Source organism: Strongyloides ratti, scaffold srae_chrx_scaffold0000005, assembly GCF_001040885.1.
Source record: "Strongyloides ratti genome assembly S_ratti_ED321, scaffold srae_chrx_scaffold0000005".
Lineage (NCBI taxonomy): Eukaryota > Metazoa > Nematoda > Chromadorea > Rhabditida > Strongyloididae > Strongyloides > Strongyloides ratti.
This window is the reverse complement of record NW_020171513.1, coordinates 66,175-84,674: the sequence shown is the minus strand read 5'-3', so window position 1 is coordinate 84,674 and position 18,500 is coordinate 66,175. Positions and strand designations below refer to the sequence as shown.

Below are 18,500 nucleotides of genomic sequence, written 5' to 3'. Positions count from 1 at the left end.
TAATATTAATAATTTATAAAAGTTTTTTTATCTATGTAATTATATTTTTATGGCATTTTTAAAAAAATAATTGATTTATTTATGTATTATTTAAGTTATTCATGTAATTTTATCATTTATTTTTAAATTAAAATCATCTTTAATAATACGATTCTTACTGATTTATGATACTCAATAAAATAATACTATATATTTATTGTTATAATAACAGGATTTTTAGAATTTTTTTATTGATTAAATATGATACCAAATCTAAGCAAAGAAGATAAGGTTGAAATTTGTTCTAAGATTCTTCTTAGTTCACCACCCGGTGAACTTAATGATGTTTTTAATTCAATTAGAGGAATTATTAATGATGACGATTTGTTAAAGAATAAATGCGCACCAGCTGTTGCTCAGTATAATTTGGATAATTTTCACCAAGTAAGTTTTTTATATATATTTATTTGTTTCTTTTTAAAATATTATTATAATTATATTAAAAAATAATTATTTATTATAGGTTAGACAAGAATTACCAAATCCATGTCTTATTACAAAATACAATCAACTTGGTAACGATCGATTTTTAGAACCTCAAGCTAATGTTACTTTTAAATTTGATCATATCAGAAGAGAAGTATCTGATATCACTCCTGCCGATAAACTTTTTTATAGTGAAGATTTAAATAAGTGGCGCAAAGTTATTCAAATAGAACTTAACAAATATGTTGAAAGATCTTACAAAAACTCTGGCGTTGGTGTTGTTTTTGTTTATGATGGACAAATAGTTATATGTATTGAGTCTCATCAATTTAGACCAAAATCTTATTGGAATGGAAGAATGAAATCATGTTGGTTTATTCCACCATTTGATGGTAAAAATAATACCATAGAAATTAGTGGTACTGTTAAATTAGATACTCATTATTTTGAGGATGGTAATGTTCAACTTAAAATGGATCATACTTACAAACCAAAGTGTGTGGCTTCAAACATTGGTAATATGGCAATTGAAGTTGTTAAAGCTATTGGAAAATCTGAGGATTCTTATCAAGCCACTATTCAAGAAACTTATATGGCTCAAATTGAAGAAGTCTTTAAACAACTTAGAAGATCCCTTCCAATAACCAAAACAAAATTTGACTGGAATAAGATTCACAATTACAAAATAGCTCAAGATATGAGCCCAAGTGTTTGAAGGAATATAAATTTCATTAACAAAATAACACAATTAACCTATCAATCACAATGAAAATGTATATTCATATTACATTTTTAATATAATCTTAAATTAATATGAAGCTTATTATATTATTTACTATATGTATATCCAAAAAAAAGGAATTGCTTTACCTTTGATTAAATATAATTGTTGTCTCAAAAAATACCATCTTTATTGATTCAATTTCTTTTTTTATATATATAATTATAACACTAACACTGCCTACTATTAATGCTTAATTTTGTGGTTAAAAGAAATTATTATTTTACAAATTTTGATAGTATATTATTTTTTTTTAAGGTTAATTACCTACAATTTATATATATAAATGTGTATAATATTAAGGGAAAAATATGTATATTATATTTTCATAGAAAACAATTTTGTATGATAAGATATATCAGTTATAAGTATTAGTTTTGAAAATGAGAAATAGAGTAATGATAAAATAACAAGAAAATTTTCTTAAATATGATAAAAATATAAAATACCCAATTTGATAATAATCACTTTTTTTTATTTTAGGTATACATTAACAAAAGAAATTTATCTGTAACAAACTATAACAGTATATTTTTAAATTTATACTGACCTTTAATAATAATATTGACCCTGTAAGATATACATATATAAATGTTCACTACTGATTCTTATTTCTCTTATCAAAAATAGTTTTATCAAAAGTACATATATTAGATGTGCCTTTTATCATAACATATTAATATATGACTGACAGTCTAAATATATAAAAATTTCTGTGTAAATTTGTTATATACTGACCATACTATATTTTGATTGTCTTTCTCATTTTTTTTTTTTTCTAAACAATATACATTATGTCTGACTTAAGAAGAACAATAACAAATAACCAACGTATAAGACTAGAAACAGAACATTCTGAAGGAAATATGTTAATTCAGGATTTTCCAATTAATGATAATGTGGATGAGAATATTGCAAATAGTTTACCGGTTGACTTAAAGTATGACTAATTTGATTATAATGTATTTAATTTAATCATTTTTTTTAGTATTAATCGTTTACAACGTAATAATGGTAGGGAAAGAACAATTTCTTATACAATGAATGATAATCAAACAATACAAGTTTCTCGAGATCGTTTACCATATCATAATCCACCAAGTTTACCTGCATCAAGAGCTGCTTCCATTATTTCAATAAGATCAACTACAGAACAAGAAAGACGAGAACACCATAATATGGCCATACGTTATAGATTTTTTAATCGTCTTGATCCAGGTGGTTCACGTCTTATTATGCCTGATCACGTCTTACCTGATCAATTTTTTTCAATTTTACCTTTTGATGATTTTAGAGATGATGGAGGAAAACAAGGAAGTATTGTTACAATGTAAATTTTTTTATTTCTTATATATGAATAATATATTAATATTTATAGTTTTTCTATATGGAATACAATGATGGGAACATCTTTATTAGCTATGCCATGGGCTATTAGTCAAGCTGGATTAATTTTGGGAACTTTATTAATTCTTGGAATGGCAGGATTAGCTTTATATACTGCATATAGAATTGTTCAAAGTCCTGATGGTTTATTGATGCCAATTAATTCAGGAAAAGCTGAAGTTTCAGATGTCTGTAGATATTTTTGGGGAAAAACTGGTGAATATACTTCTGTATTTTTTTCAATAATAACACTTCTTGGTGGTGTACTTGTTTATTGGGTTTTAATGTCAAATTTTTTATATTATACTGTAAATGTTTTTCATGATGCATTACAACCAAATTCAACAACTATTCCATCAATGGCTAATAAGACATTTAAATGTGATGTTTATTGTCCAATGGAATTATATCAAGAAAAAGTACATTATCCTGATTTTACTTTTTATAATCCAAGATTTTATACAAAAGATGAATTATTAAATGATGATGATAAATCATTTTTTTCATATGATAATTTATGGTCATTACAAGGAACAGTACCAGTAATACTATTTTTTTTTATTTTTCCATTAATGAATTTTAAAAGTCCAACATTTTTTACAAAATTTAATATGCTTGGAACAATATCTGTTATGTATCTAATAACATTTACTGTTATGAAAGCATTTGAATGTGGTATTAATGTTGATTTTTTTAATAAAGGATCACAAAATTATGCACCATTATGGAGATTACGTTTTCCAGCTTTAACAGGAACATTAGCATTATCATATTTTATTCATAATGCTATATTAACAATATTAAGAAATCAAAAAAATCCACAAAATAATGCCCGTGATCTTAGTATAGGATATTCATTGTCAGCATTATGTTACCTAATTATTGGAACAATGTTTTATATTGCTTTTCCCACCTATAGAAATTGTATCTCTGATAATTTTTTAAATAATTTTGGAACAGGTGATGTTATGTCAGCAACAGCAAGATTATTTTTGTTATTTCAAATGATAACTGTTCTCCCATTATTAATGTATTTTATTAGAAGTCAATTTTTTTACGTTGTATCTGGTATCACAAATCCATCAACCAAACAAATTGTTATTCTTAATATTTGTGTTTTATTTTTAGCTGTAACAACAGCCATTTTTTATCCACATGTTGGAAGTATTTTACGTTACATTGGAGCCATATCAGGTTTGGTATATATTTTCGCACTTCCATGTGCCATTCACCTTAAACGCCTTCAGATACGGGGAGAACTTAGGAAGAGAGATATTATAATTCATGGTCTTATTGTATTTTTAGGTATTCTTAATTTGGTCGCTCAATTTTTTGTATAACATAATTTATTATAAACATTTAGTAATTATTATTTTGCATATTTCATGGTTATATATCCAAATTATTGTTTTATTAAATATTTATAAGTATTTTTTTTTATCATATACATTTATTCTAACAAATTTTATTAAAGATTTATTAATTAACATATTTTTACATATTGAATATATATATTATATATACGTATGTATGCTAATATAATGAATCTATTAAAAAATAATTTATTTCTAAAATTAAATCATTGTTATATACGATTAAATTCTACACTTGGACAATCAAATTATGTAGAAAAAATTTATGTTTATAATTATTGGTCACGTAATTGTAATGAATTGGAAAAACAATACCCAAAAGGTAAAGCTATAGTTTTATTGGATAGACAACCGATTGTTAAAAAGATGAAAGATAGAGAAACATTAACACCAGAACTGGTAAAATTTGATTATGATGTTGTTAAAAAAAAATTTAAAGAGTATGGACTTGATGTTGGAAAAGAAAATACAGTTTTATTAGATGTCATTCCACCTGAAAAGGAAGGACATGATTATGTAAGTATTATTTATTACTTTTTTTTAAATAGTTTATTTAAAATTTTTTTTATTTATTTTTATAGAAACCATTTATTGGTATTTCAATGTCATTAATTAAACCTGATCCTGATAGTGGCATTGATTTTTTAGAGGCTAAAAAATTATTAGCTAATGATTTAGGTGGTGAATGTTTAAATTTAAGAATGTGTATTTTAACAATTAAAAATGAAAATGATAGAAATTATCTTTCAAAACTTCAATCAACTATGAAATGGCATAGAACATTCCGTTTATGCCCATATTGTGGTGGAGTATTAAAGAAAAAATTATCAAAAGCTTCATGTTCATGTAGTAATTGTCACAAAGTTTTCTATCCAAATATTAGTCCTGTATCAATGATTATTATTAGTGATCCAACTAATCAATATTGTTTATTAGTACGCCATATTAATAGTGTAAAAGGTGTTTTTACAACAATAGCTGGTTTTGTTAATCCAGGTGAAACAATAAAAGAATGTGCCAGAAGAGAGGTTGCTGAAGAACTTGGTGTAGAATGTTATAATATAAAACTTCTTGATGATTCTCAACCATGGCCGATTCCTGATAATAGTTTATTAATGCCTTTTTATGGAATTGTTGATAAAAAAGCAAAATTAAAAATTGAAACAAGTGAAATTGAATGTGCTAGATGGTTTTCTAGGGAAGAAGTTTTAGAAGCTGTTAAAAGAACTGAAAATGATCCATTTATCAAAGAATTACCAACATTACTTAACAATGATAAGAAAAAAAAAGGAGGAAATAACAATATTGATAATAGATTTTTCTATATACCTCCACCGGGTGCTTTAGCTCATAATTTAATTAAAATGTGGGCTGAAAATTCAACTGATTTTACTAATAGGAACTAAATAAATGAAAAAAAAATGATAATCGTACATTTTTTTGTAGTAAATCTTTTCTTTGTACATTATTATATATCGTTATTTTTATTTTTATAAAATAATTTGATAATATATATTTTTTTTAATTTTTATTAATACCCTCAAATTAAATTAACTACAATATTCAAGATGCCTTTCCATCATATATATTATGTTCTTTTATAAACATATTTATTGATAAATATATTGCCGACGGCATGTGCCATATGTGGTATTTCAATCATAAGACAAATACAAAAGACAATTACAATAAAATAGTTATTTATTAGCATAAAAATGTGCATTGAAATATATAGAACATACTGTGAATAGTGTGAATAAGATAGTTGACGGTCAAAATGGTGTAAACTTTTGAAGATGCCAAACTGTCAATACTTCATGATCCCCTAAACAATGAAAGAAATGACTGAATATATATATATATATATATATATGGATATAATTATGACCAGCTGGAACTATAAAGATATGTGATATATTAATATATATATAATTTACTTAAAATATATTCTAATCTTTCCTAAAGCTGTATTGTCATTGAATAAATATATTTATGTATTAAAAATGATTTTTCAATATAATTTATTCTTTCTAACATTTACCCTATGGCTTTTTGAAGTATGAATGAGTTATAAAAATATTGTTATATATTATATATATTATGCCATTAATTTTATTATATATATATATATATTAAAAATAAAATAATATATATTTCAATTGTCAATATATTGTCAACGTAATTGATAAATAAATTTTAAATAACATAAATAAATAAAATATATATTTAACAGATTTACATGATAAAAATAATTCATTATAAATTTATTAGTTAATAAAAAAGCAAATCAAAATTTGTTATTATTTTGTTAAATTTTTTTTTATTATATATAAGATAATAATGAATTATAAATCCTTTTTTTGTTAAAATATTAAAAATAACTAAAAAAAAGGTTTAAAAATTTAGTTAAAAATAGTATTAAAAATAAATATATTATTTGTATCAAATGTCTTTCTTCATACTAATTTTTTAACTATTTATTAGATGTATGTTGATAAGCAATTAAGAAATCTTCGAATTCTTTTGCGCTCAGGTTAATTGAAGCATATCTTTCATATTAAATAGGCCTGCTCAAATATGTAAAAATAATGTGTATAAATTAATATCTTAAATGGTACCATAAAAACAATTATTATTATTATCTTCTTCTTCTTTTTTTTTTCTTTATTTCTCATATATTTTTAATTAGAATTTATTTTTTGGTTAATTTAAAATTTGACAAAAAAATAACTCTAATAGTATATTTTTGTTTGATGGGTAATAATTACACCGACAATTTTATATTTTAAAGTTTTGTTATTATTTTGAAAATTATTAATAATATTTTCTAATGAATTATCTTATCCCGTCTCTTGTATATATGTTAAATTGATTTAATAATAAAAAAAGAAAACAAATAAATAAATTTATTTATTTTTCTTTTTTTGTTGTTTCTCTTCATTTTTTTGCATTATTATTATATTTCAATTCTTTTTCATTTAATAAAATATACTTCTAATTAAGCCGTAGCATTAAAAATTAATTGTGGCGCATATGTAGATGCTTGGGGTATATTATAATTTGCCGCTGGTTGATAATGATTTTGGAATGTTTTAACAGCATTATTATATAATAAGAATGGACTTGAACCATGATTTTCACTATTTATACTACTAATATTTGATGGAGTATGTCGATTACTTGAAACAGGTGATGGATTATTTTGAGGTTTCAACATATCATAAAAATTTGATGATGTTGTTAGTGAATGTTGATCTATTCCACCTATTCCATTAGCATGAACAAAATTGTTTGTCATTGATGTTAAACCACGAACAGTTGAATCCATACCAATTCCTAAATTCATATCATTACTATTAAATAATCCTGATGAATCTTTTTTTAATGATATATCATTATTAGAAGATGATTTTCCACTCATTTTTGGTGTTATCTTTCTATTTCGTGTTTGGATACCTTCTTTTTTCATTGTTATTGGACGAGGAATCTATAATAATATATTATTAATATGCAATAATCAAAGTTTTTTGGATATGAAGATAAAGATAATGTGTTATAAATGACCTTGATATATTGTTTATGGAGTTTAATATATAAATCTTATACAAAATGTTGATATGTTAAAGAAGAGGAAAATAATAAAAGCAACAGTTTAATTATAATTAAAGATTAACCTTTAATTATAACTCTCAATTACTTAAGAAGTAAAAGATTTGATGTGATGATGTAATTGATGAATGAGTTAAATGTATCAATTTTTCTAGTATCATAATCTTCTTAATTAACTTTAATAATTATTCATTGACACATTTTATAATTAATAAAAAAAAATATATCTCACCAACAATTATTATTATTTTTTTAAAAAATAACAAAAACAATCTATTCTTCTTATTATTTTTTTTTGTTTTTAAATAAAAAAGCAAGTTTTCTTACAGTATATTTTTATTTACCGTATGATATTATATTATATAATATTTAGTATGTATATATTATATATATATAGATAATGATAAATAATAAAAAATATATAATAATATATATGTATTATTTTTTTTAATAAAAAACATACCTGATGAAGTTTATAATAAAGGCCGCAAGCATTACAGACTGGTTCACCGTTTCCATTCCTTCTCCATAATGTTGTATTATTAGTGTTACAGTTTACACATACAATTCCTGTCCTCTTTTGAGTATTCTATAAAGTAAGGAAATTGAAGCGGAAATTAAAAGTTTTGTGATAAGATCATATAAGAATAATGAGAGAGGAAAAAAAATTAAAGAAGCGCTATTCTAATTATAATATAATGAATTCTTATTACTCTTTAAACCTTTCAATCTTCTTCTTTTTTTTTCCATGTTATATATACTCTTTTATATTTCTTTATATACAATATCTAACTATATTTTTGATGCGCAATAATTTAAAAGATTTGGAGGACAAAGTGATTCTTATGAAGCTCCAATAAAAAGTACCCCGTCTTAAAAAGTTTACTCTTTATGGACCCGGTAAATCATTGATGTAGAAGGAAGGTGATTGGCAAGTTATGTGTTAGGAAATGTTTTATATAGGTAACTGATCGCATTGATCAAGGATAATTTGTCAGTTGCGCAATGATTTATTGGATAACAATATGGAAAAGAGTTAAAAATATATATATGTAATATATATTTTTATATAAAATATATAATAAAATAAATTAAAGCTTACCTGTCGTTTTTTTGGTTTAACTAATGGACGATTATGTCCATTCATTTTATGATATAAACCACAAGCATTACATAAATAATGTCCAGTACCATCTCTTCTCCATAATGGTGTATTTGTAACACCACAATTAACACATTCACGATTCTCTGTTTTTGGTTTACTTTTTCCTGATGAAGAAGAATTTGAGGATACTTTACTTGCTGTATCACATAATGATCCATTTGTAGATGTTGATTCATTAGAAGAATTTGGTGATGAATTAATTGATATATTCATAAGACGATTTTGTGTAGCTAGTATATTTGCATTTTGAAGAGAAGAATAATAATCAGAATTTTGGTATGTATTAGTATTATTATAATTTGGGTATCCAGTTTGATTAAAAAAATGATTTTGTTGATTATGCTGTTGTTGTTGTTGTTGCTGTTGTTGTTCATTTATTGTTGAGGTAAAGCTTTGATGTTGAATACTCTCAAAATCTCCAGAAGGTGTCCCACCAGATGGGCTAGTATTAGTTGTTGGATTAGCATAACTCCAAGACTGAAGAAATAGAGGTGTATGAAATTGCGATGATGCAGTTGATAAAGGTAGATTTTCATAACATGAATCTACTTTTGTTATTGGAAGAGAATGATAATATGGATTTGATCCCATAATATGTTGATTATAAAATGATGCTGGTTTGATGGGTGAAAAAATATTTCCTTCTTCAATACCACGACTATTATTACTAACAGATGTGGGGGCGGTAATTGAATTAGTGGTACCAGAAGTTAAAGTATTTTGTTCTGAACTTTGATTATGTTCTCTTTTAGAATTAGCATATAAATGTGCTGTTTCAGTTACTGTTGATTGTGATGAAGTATTAGAAAAATTTTTAAATTCCATTACAAAAAAAAAGAAAGAGGATAAACCAAAAGTTATATTATCTATTTTTGGTTAACTTTTTTTTTTATTGCAATTAATAAAATTGATAAAAATTTAATATCAAATTTTAGATACTAAAAAAAAAGACATTAAAAAAAAGGTTAAATTTAGAAGGTAAAAATAAAAGTTATAAAATATACTTAATATAATAGATAGGAACATAAGATAAAATTAAAATTAACAAAAATAACTTTTATAGTTGGTATATATACATTTATAGACATCCATATATATATAAAACATTTTTCAAAAGACAGATGAAAAAAGAAGTTAAAATAAATTAAATAGATATTATATGATGATATTAAGTTGAAAAAAAAAATATATATATTAATAATAGATATCCCTAATATTCGAGAAGGCTTCTTGATTTGATTTCTGAATCAGTTATAAATTAATTGTAAGAAAAACAGGCCTTTTAGTAAAAAAAAGAGGATGAATGAATGTTATAATCTCCCTCCCTTTTGACATAACGATTAAAGAAGATGGGCGTTGCTGGTGATATGTCTTAACCAATTGGAGTATTAAGAAAGTATGTTTTAAATGTCTTCTTTAATTAGATTTTAGTAGGGCACATATATATATTATAAACAATTCAAAAATAGGAGGATTCAAAAATTTGTCAAATTCCTAAAGTATGCCATGAAATTTAGTCTAATTGTTTTATGCTTTAAGGAAAAAATAATATATTATTTTAATTATTATGTTATTACCCATAATAAATAACTTATATTAACAATTATAAATATGTGATATAATCGATAGACATTATTAAATATTAAAGAAAAAAAATTTTTACTACAAATAAACAATATCATTGATAACTATCATTTGTAAAAATCTAATGTTTAATAAAAAAATAAAAGTTGTTCTGACAATACAAAAATAAGAAAAAAAAAGTGATTGTAAAGAATGATTATCAACTGATACGTTGAATGTGGTAAAAAAAGATAAAATATTTGATTATCTTAGGATAATCAAGTAAAAATAGAAAAATTGTCTCATTTATGTTATTTATACTTGCTTAAATAGTTGTAACGATGTTAAATAAGTATTATTTAAAATTTTAAAAATATTTTACATTATCATTAAAAATTTTAATATTTTGACAAATTATTTGTCAAATAGTATTATTATTATTATTATAAATTAAATATATATTTAACTACATAGACATCTACTTATTAAATATTCATTTTTTCATACTAATTAATATTAAAAAAAAAAAGTGGAGTCAGTAACTTAGTTATATATAAATTGATTTTTTTTGTTGAATATATATTATTTTAAAATAAAGATAGAGATTAATTGTAATATCTAATGTTTATTTAATGAAAAATCTGTACTTTATAAGTAAGACAGTTCCCTAAACTTCTTTTTTATTCATCACATAAAATTTACATAATGTTGTAAAATATTTTATGTTAATGAGAGTGTAAACTTTTTTTTATTTACATTTTTTTTTAGTAAAAAAATCATAGTTTATATTTATTATTTTATTATTTACCATAACATTTTCTTGTACATGTATATTTTATGGCACATATATTTATTTATAAAAAGGTTAAAATTGTTTTAAGAAATGGAAAATAAAATAAATTCTTACATCTCTTGTGTCAAATTTTTAAAAATCTATTTGATTCTTATCACCTTATATTTTATTATAAAGAGAGAGAGAGTTAGTTAACTACTGATTCTGATGACAACCAAAACGACATCAGGTTACAGTACGTGTGTTTAAGGCCTTCAGCACCTGTCGGTTAATATTTTTTTTAAATTGAAGTTTTTGGAGGGTTTAAGTTTTAGAAGACTGTCAACGGCTGAAAATCTTTTATAAAAGTTATTGTAAAATATGTAACAGCTCTTGGCTACCTAACTCTAGGTATACCGCCTGTTGATTTTGAACTTACCGTCATCATTATTTGGCAGTTCTTTTTATTATTAAACTTTTATCTCTTTAAGGAGTTTTTTAAATTAAGGAAGTCGGCTACTGTCATTAAAATAAAAAAGGTGTTTGACTTCCATATGTCATAATAAAATATCAATTTAAAAAAAAAAACCGATTTTTAATTTTATTTATAATTGACTGATTAAAAACCTTAAGGAAAAAAAAATAGACCTCAATTCTTAATTTTTTTTTCTTTTATTATATGGACATTTTGTAGTTTGTTTGGTACAAATCTCCATATGTTGGAGCATTCGGTGGCACCCCATGGTGCTTAACATAATATTAATGTCCCATTCTAAAATAAGAATAGAATCTCATATAATAAAATGAATTGAGATTAATTGTGTTTCATTTTAGTTAAACTTTTTATCCAAATTTTACATTGAGATAAGTTATTTATTTGTTATTTTTATTGTTTATATGACATTACTTTAAAAATGTTTACAAATTGGCAAAAAGTGACTTTGGATTAACCTAATATATTTTTATAGTTTTAATTATTAATATTAAGTAATAAATATATTGTAAAATGATATGTTAGCTTGAGAAAACTATTTATATTTTAATAAATATTATAAATATACAATTATTAACGATATATAGTTAGGTGTTAGCCATTGACACTTTAATGATTGTTAATTGGTTGTAATAGACCTAAAGTTGTTGTTTAGTGTAATTAAATGTAAATATAATTCATTAAAAAAATAAACTTTTGACATATTATATAATTTTGACAGAAATGTTAAAATACGAGACAATTGGATGATGAATAGCTATTCATAATTCACCTTTTTAATGGTTTTTTTACCTGATCAAATCTCTTTTTTAATATATTTTCTTATCATTTTATTAGATCTTTTTATAATATTAATAAAATGTCAAAGTTCTTTTTTAACTCTTTTCTTTTAAGTTATAGTAACACTTTATCGGTTATTATTGTAAAAATAATGTTTATACCATATATTATTTTTAAAATATATATTATGTATATTTTAAAAATTTTTTTTGTTATTATTTTAACCAATAAGATAAGATATATATATATATTTATATATATTTACTGGAATTGAATGAATAAAATTGACATTTGTTATATAATATAAAAGATACGGTATATTTTATATAAAAATAGTATAATTTTTTTTATCGTAAGATGCCGACTTGTTTACTCATGAGATTTCCAGGTTTTAATTCATCTATTATCACAGTTTAACGGATTTATATGTATATTTATAAATTTAAGACACGTACATAATATTAATACAAAATATTTCGATTCTTTTTAAATCACAACTCCGTCAGCATCAGCTGTCAAAGTAGTCTTATTCAAATCCCAAAAGTATCATGAATGGCAAAACAAATAATAGAGAATGATAGTGCGAATCTGTTCAAAGTAATGAGATTTGCCGGCTTCTTTTATTTCATGATGGTAAAATGTCTAATATCACTAGATGATGTTGTGAAGAGTATCTGGTAGTATTAAAAACACCAAAAACAATTATAATAATCTGGTTGTATAAATGTGCCAGAATCTGTCACTAATCAAGAAAGAAAAGGTCAAAAGGGAATGTGGCAATAGGGAATAAAGGATATTATAGACGTGTGTCAAATTGATACTCCAGTTTATAAAGCCTTATCTTTTAATCATACCATTTCTTAATGTAGTTTTTGATGAGTGTCAGATTTTTTAACATCTCTCAATGAATGATTACATTATATAATAAAATAGAAAATATTTACAAAAATATATTTTAGTAATTTTAATGATAACATCTTTCTCAAACGCGGTAATACTTTTTTTTTCTTTTTTAATATTATAGTATTTACCTTAGACAAAGAAAAAAGTTTATTCTTCCTCTTTTTGTTAATCATAATAACAAGAATACTGCCAATCATAAGTCAGGTATAAAGATAATAATTATTATAAATGTTGCAATTAACAAATTACCTTTATATAATTATAAAACCGACAAAATTTTTGATTCATTCTCAACATTACACCATCATTTAACTTTTCTTTTGTTTTTTTTTATACCGCTTAATAACATAATACTATAAAATTATATCAATTATCATTGATATTTATATACCTTTTAAATCTATCTTATTAAAAAAAAAAAGGTAAAACATTTATATGTAATAAAAGCTAATTAGTGATTAATTTGATAAATTGTCACAGGTTTATATCACATCGTATGATGATTAAAAGTACTGTAAATATATGTAATAAAAATTTGTATGTGTGTTAACTACATATATAAAATATTTTAAGGTGTCAATCTCCATGTTGACTACTATGTCAATAAAAAGTACCATTAATCATTCGGTCATGTTAAGCGCCGCTAAGTTGTTGTAATTCTTATTCATTTGTCTCTTTTACTGAAAAATATCAAAGTAAATTAAAGGCCATTGTTGTGTATAAACATATATTAGTATCATATTCACAGATTCTTATCTGTTTCATGAGGTAAAGTATATAGGCATGTAAAATTCCTCCGCTCCAAATATGTTGTGTTCACCGCCTTTCATAAAAAATTATACAGAAACAGGACATGACACTTGTTAGATCACTATCAATTCCAATGATCATTTAAACACATTAATATTTAATTAAAGAAAACTTCTTGTTTACAAAAACCTTTAAAAACTTCATATTTTACATTTGTCTGTATATAATAGGGAACTCATAGTTAAAATATATAATATATATTGTAAAACAAGATTTTTATAAATAAATCTTGCTTACATTTTTAATAATTAATTTTTTTTTTTTGAACATTAAAGATGTATTTAAAAAAGTTTTTGACATCAATTATAGTAATTTTAAAATGAGCATTCAAAATAATTTAATTACACTAATAAAAAAGTATATTTGATATCTGGAACATGAATTTTCAATAAATATATCAACAATATATCAATATTCAAATCTTTTACAAATGTTAATTTAGAAGAAAAAAAATTAAAAAATATTATTTTGTTAGTGACTTAATGTCGGATAAATATTTTAAAAATTCATTACATATTCAGTATGTTATACAATAAAATTACACAAAAAAAAATTGTAAGAAAAATCATATGCATATATTTTTTTTTGCAAAAAAATTATATATTTTATTTGATTAATTAAATAAAATTGTAAGTTAAATAGAAATTTAAATATTAATTTATTCAATTTATTATTATGCCGACTTTTTTCTTTCTATATCATGAGTTTCAATATTAGTATTCATTGGTGATTGGTTCTCTAATACTGTGAAAAGAGGTAAAGCACTTTTAATAATTGAATCTTTTGATTTATCTGATATTGCTAGATCAAAATTATTTTCAGTTGTTTTTGACAAGTTTTTTTTTAATATAGTTGGAGATTGTGGAACTGAATTTGATTCTAAATTATGATGATCATTTTCATTAATTTCAATAATTGATGAACTTATATTGCGAATTCTTTTTATTGAATCTTTAAGATGTGTTTCTATTGGGCTTATTTTATTATCATGACTAAATAATGATCCAGTAACAATATTTTTCATATCATTTGCTGTTTGTTCTAACTTTAACATAGCTGCTGATCCTTTATAAGGATGAACATTTCTTCTTGGTTGACATTTAGTTTTAACAGGAAATGGTTTTGCTAACGTTGTTTCATCAAATACATCCTCTTGATCATTTTGTGGACCACTTCTACATTTTACAATTTCTAAACCTTTCTAAAAAAAAATATATATTTTTTTTAAATAATAAAAAAAATAATTTATAACATACAGATAAATTTCTTTCCAAAAACCAAAAAGTTTCAAAATCATCATCGTCTTCACCAAAAGGATTTAATAAAGCTTCAGCAACTTTAACCCAACCAGTAATAAATAAAAATTCAAGTATTGTCATAAAAGGTACATAATGATCAATCTATTTGTATAAAAAAATTCATAATATGATATGATAAAATAATTCATCTTACCCTATCACGGTCAACTCCTTGCCTAGCAAAAACAGAAATAATAAAATAAACTCTAACAACAAGATAAACAATTTGTGGGTAACTTAAAGGTACCGGTACCCAATCATAACAAAGTAATCCCTGTAAATCAGTACGAAAATCTCTAATCCTATCAACAATATTTAGTAAAACTGGATCACTTTTTATAACATTATGTTTATATCTAAGATCATAACAAACAGCCATAGCCCATTGTATAGGCATCCAATATTTAGGATTATCTTCTTCTTTTTTATAAATAAGATACTCTTGACGTGTCATCAATCCAGAGTCAATTAAAGATTCATCTGTTGGTAGTCGTTTTTTTACCTGTATTGAAATATCACGAAAAACCAAAGCTTGTGATAAAACACAATATCTTATAATATTTCTCTTTCTTTGATGTGTTTCATGAGTACCATCAGGTATATGACATGCCAAGATTAAAGCTATATTATCAATAAAACCTATCTTTTTAAACATGTCAACCCAACGATTAAAGACAACAGAAACAAAGAAACCAAGTAAAAAAACTAATGGAATACGTTTAAGACACTCTGACAATTGCGATCTTATCTCTACAAATTTTCTAAAAATAAATAATTATTTATTTTTTGATATTATTTTTTTTTAATACTTACATTCGTTGAGTATCTGTTAAAATTTCTCTTATCAAAACAGCAACTCCAGCGTATGCTATCATGAAAACAAACAATTCTAAGATTACAGACTTCCAAATAGATCCATTCCACTTGAATAGAATTTTTAGCATACCAATTTTATCAGAAGAAGCAACATCACAAGCATACGGAACTGTCATACTAAAAAAAAGTTATTACTTAAAGAAGGATAAAAAAGTAAAATTATGAAAAGGATAAAAGTATATTTTATTTTAAAATTTTAAAATCATGTAAAATGATATATTAAATAATAATATTTTAATACATTAAAGATGATTGTAAATTATTATTTTTTTTTGTAACATATATATACATATATATAATCTATGATTGTTCTTAAAATAACATTATAATAACATTTTTCTACCTTTTATCTTGAATTTATTAAATATTCTTCATCACTATCATGGAATATAAATATGCATATATATATACAATACTGCTAAAAATAATATCAATAATACATTTTGATTAAGCTATAAATGTAAATGAAAGTATTAAAACAAAATTACATAATGTCATTTTTTTAATATTCAATTATTTTTACAAAAATATGTATTTTATTCTATCATATATATTATTTTAAATAAATAATATTAAATATTAAAAAGAAAAGTGTAGAAGACAATTAAGAAAAAATATGTTAAAGAATTCAAAATATTTTTATGGAAACTTAGAATGTTGATATGATTTGAAAGTATTCTATTAAGCAAAAATAAACAAATTAATCTTCTTATTTTATATTTAGGTGCTTTTTACTTTTTATTTCTTTAAATATAAAAATAATATATATTAATGTATAATTTGATTTTTTCAATTAAAATAACAAAAAAATTCTTTTTTCTTTTATTAATTTAACTTTAAATATTTTTTAATAAAATATATTTGCCTATTCACATTTAGTTTTAAAGATTATTATTATTGTATTTATTAAAATATATGATATTTAACTATTAGAAATGTATCTTTTGATTAAAAAGTTGCCCCCTGATTCATCATTCAAAAAATAATCATTTGAAGAATGGTTGACAATTTATGTTTGACCTCTTGGTTTCTATTCTAACATAAATAAAAAAAATTTTTTTTGTAATTTTATTCAATTTTAAATATAAATATATATTTATAATGAAAACTTTTTAAATGAAAATGTATCATACCAATGTAAATTGATCTCCTGTAATAAATTAATTCTTTCTTTAAATTTATTGTCATTATTTGTTTTAAGAGGAAAAAAAAAAGAAAACATTTTCACATCATAACAAAAGTTTTATTATTTTTAAAGTTAAAAAAATAAATGTTTAAAATAAATATAGTATATTATTTAATTTATATTTCTTAAAACTGTATTTCATTTTCTTATATTAATAATTTAATTATAATATTTTTCTTCTTTAGATGAACCATCTAGACAGGTAATATAACATTTAAATAGAAAAATCATAAAATGAAGTATATATTATTTGTTAATAAAAAGGTTGTATAAATTTATGTGAAAAAAGTATAAATACATCTCATTTTTTTTTAACACAAGTTAACTTTTTATCTAATAAATAAGTTTTTTCCTGCTATTGTTAATTTTACTATTGATTTTTTTTTTCATTGAATATTTTTTTTTTTTTTTTTTAAAAAAAATTATTTTCTTATAGTCCATTTTAACTATTATATTCCTTTTTTTATCTAACATATTAAATACATTTATTTCTCATAAAATTGGTTGTTGATACTTTATGTAGACATAATGTTTATATATTTACTGTTGTAATATATCTTGTTCTTTTAAAATAGTCATTTTTTTTTAATTAAAAAGACCTTTTAGCATGACTTTATTATTTATATACTATATTTCTATGAATGTACTAATTTTTCTTATTTCAAATAATAAATTTATTTTTTAATATAATAAATGTCTCAAAGTATAACTAACACTTTTTAACTTTATAAAAATAAACTATATTGAGTGTTTTATTTTTTTTTATTACACCAGAGACATTTTGTATAATTCATTCTTTATAATACGTCATTTTATCTCCTTCTATCACAAAAATTTTTTATTACTTTTTTTTTTTATACTTTTAATAAAAAAAAAAAAATATAAAAAAGTTTAGGAAGTAAATAATGGTTAACATTTTACATATTTGTTATATATTCAAAAAGTCATTTACTTTCCAACTAAACATCCCTCCAAATTATGTAAACAGCAGTTCTTTTTAAGATACGTACGTGATATGTTTGTATATTTGTTAAAATGTA

At 22.5% G+C, this 18,500-nt stretch overlaps 5 protein-coding genes across 5 annotated transcripts; 3 read left to right on the top strand and 2 right to left on the bottom strand.

The window, feature by feature from the left end:
- Window positions 1–240: 240 nt before the first annotated feature.
- On the top strand, window positions 241–1,180 carry SRAE_X000220000 (F-actin-capping protein subunit alpha; the record flags this gene model as incomplete). Its single annotated transcript, XM_024645063.1, has 2 exons — window positions 241–423; window positions 503–1,180. The coding sequence occupies 2 exons, from the start codon at window positions 241–243 to the stop codon at window positions 1,178–1,180; spliced, it is 861 nt and encodes a 286-aa protein (XP_024499670.1).
- Window positions 1,181–2,040: 860 nt separating this feature from the next.
- Window positions 2,041–3,972, top strand: SRAE_X000219900 (Putative sodium-coupled neutral amino acid transporter 9; the record flags this gene model as incomplete). Its single annotated transcript, XM_024645052.1, has 4 exons — window positions 2,041–2,186; window positions 2,235–2,576; window positions 2,625–3,700; window positions 3,761–3,972. 4 exons carry the CDS (start codon window positions 2,041–2,043, stop codon window positions 3,970–3,972), a joined length of 1,776 nt encoding a protein of 591 aa, XP_024499669.1.
- A 186-nt stretch (window positions 3,973–4,158) lies between these two features.
- SRAE_X000219800 (NUDIX hydrolase domain and NUDIX hydrolase domain-like-containing protein) lies at window positions 4,159–5,411 on the top strand (the record flags this gene model as incomplete). The annotated part of the gene is made up of 2 exons (XM_024645041.1): window positions 4,159–4,521; window positions 4,587–5,411. The coding sequence occupies 2 exons, from the start codon at window positions 4,159–4,161 to the stop codon at window positions 5,409–5,411; spliced, it is 1,188 nt and encodes a 395-aa protein (XP_024499668.1).
- Window positions 5,412–7,003: 1,592 nt separating this feature from the next.
- SRAE_X000219700 (GATA-binding factor C) lies at window positions 7,004–9,604 on the bottom strand (the record flags this gene model as incomplete). The annotated part of the gene is made up of 3 exons (XM_024645030.1): window positions 7,004–7,492; window positions 8,078–8,203; window positions 8,717–9,604. The coding sequence occupies 3 exons, from the start codon at window positions 9,602–9,604 to the stop codon at window positions 7,004–7,006; spliced, it is 1,503 nt and encodes a 500-aa protein (XP_024499667.1).
- A 5,169-nt stretch (window positions 9,605–14,773) lies between these two features.
- On the bottom strand, window positions 14,774–16,390 carry SRAE_X000219600 (Bestrophin/UPF0187 family-containing protein; the record flags this gene model as incomplete). The annotated part of the gene is made up of 4 exons (XM_024645018.1): window positions 14,774–15,301; window positions 15,357–15,500; window positions 15,553–16,159; window positions 16,212–16,390. 4 exons carry the CDS (start codon window positions 16,388–16,390, stop codon window positions 14,774–14,776), a joined length of 1,458 nt encoding a protein of 485 aa, XP_024499666.1.
- Between the last annotated feature and the right edge of the window lie 2,110 nt (window positions 16,391–18,500).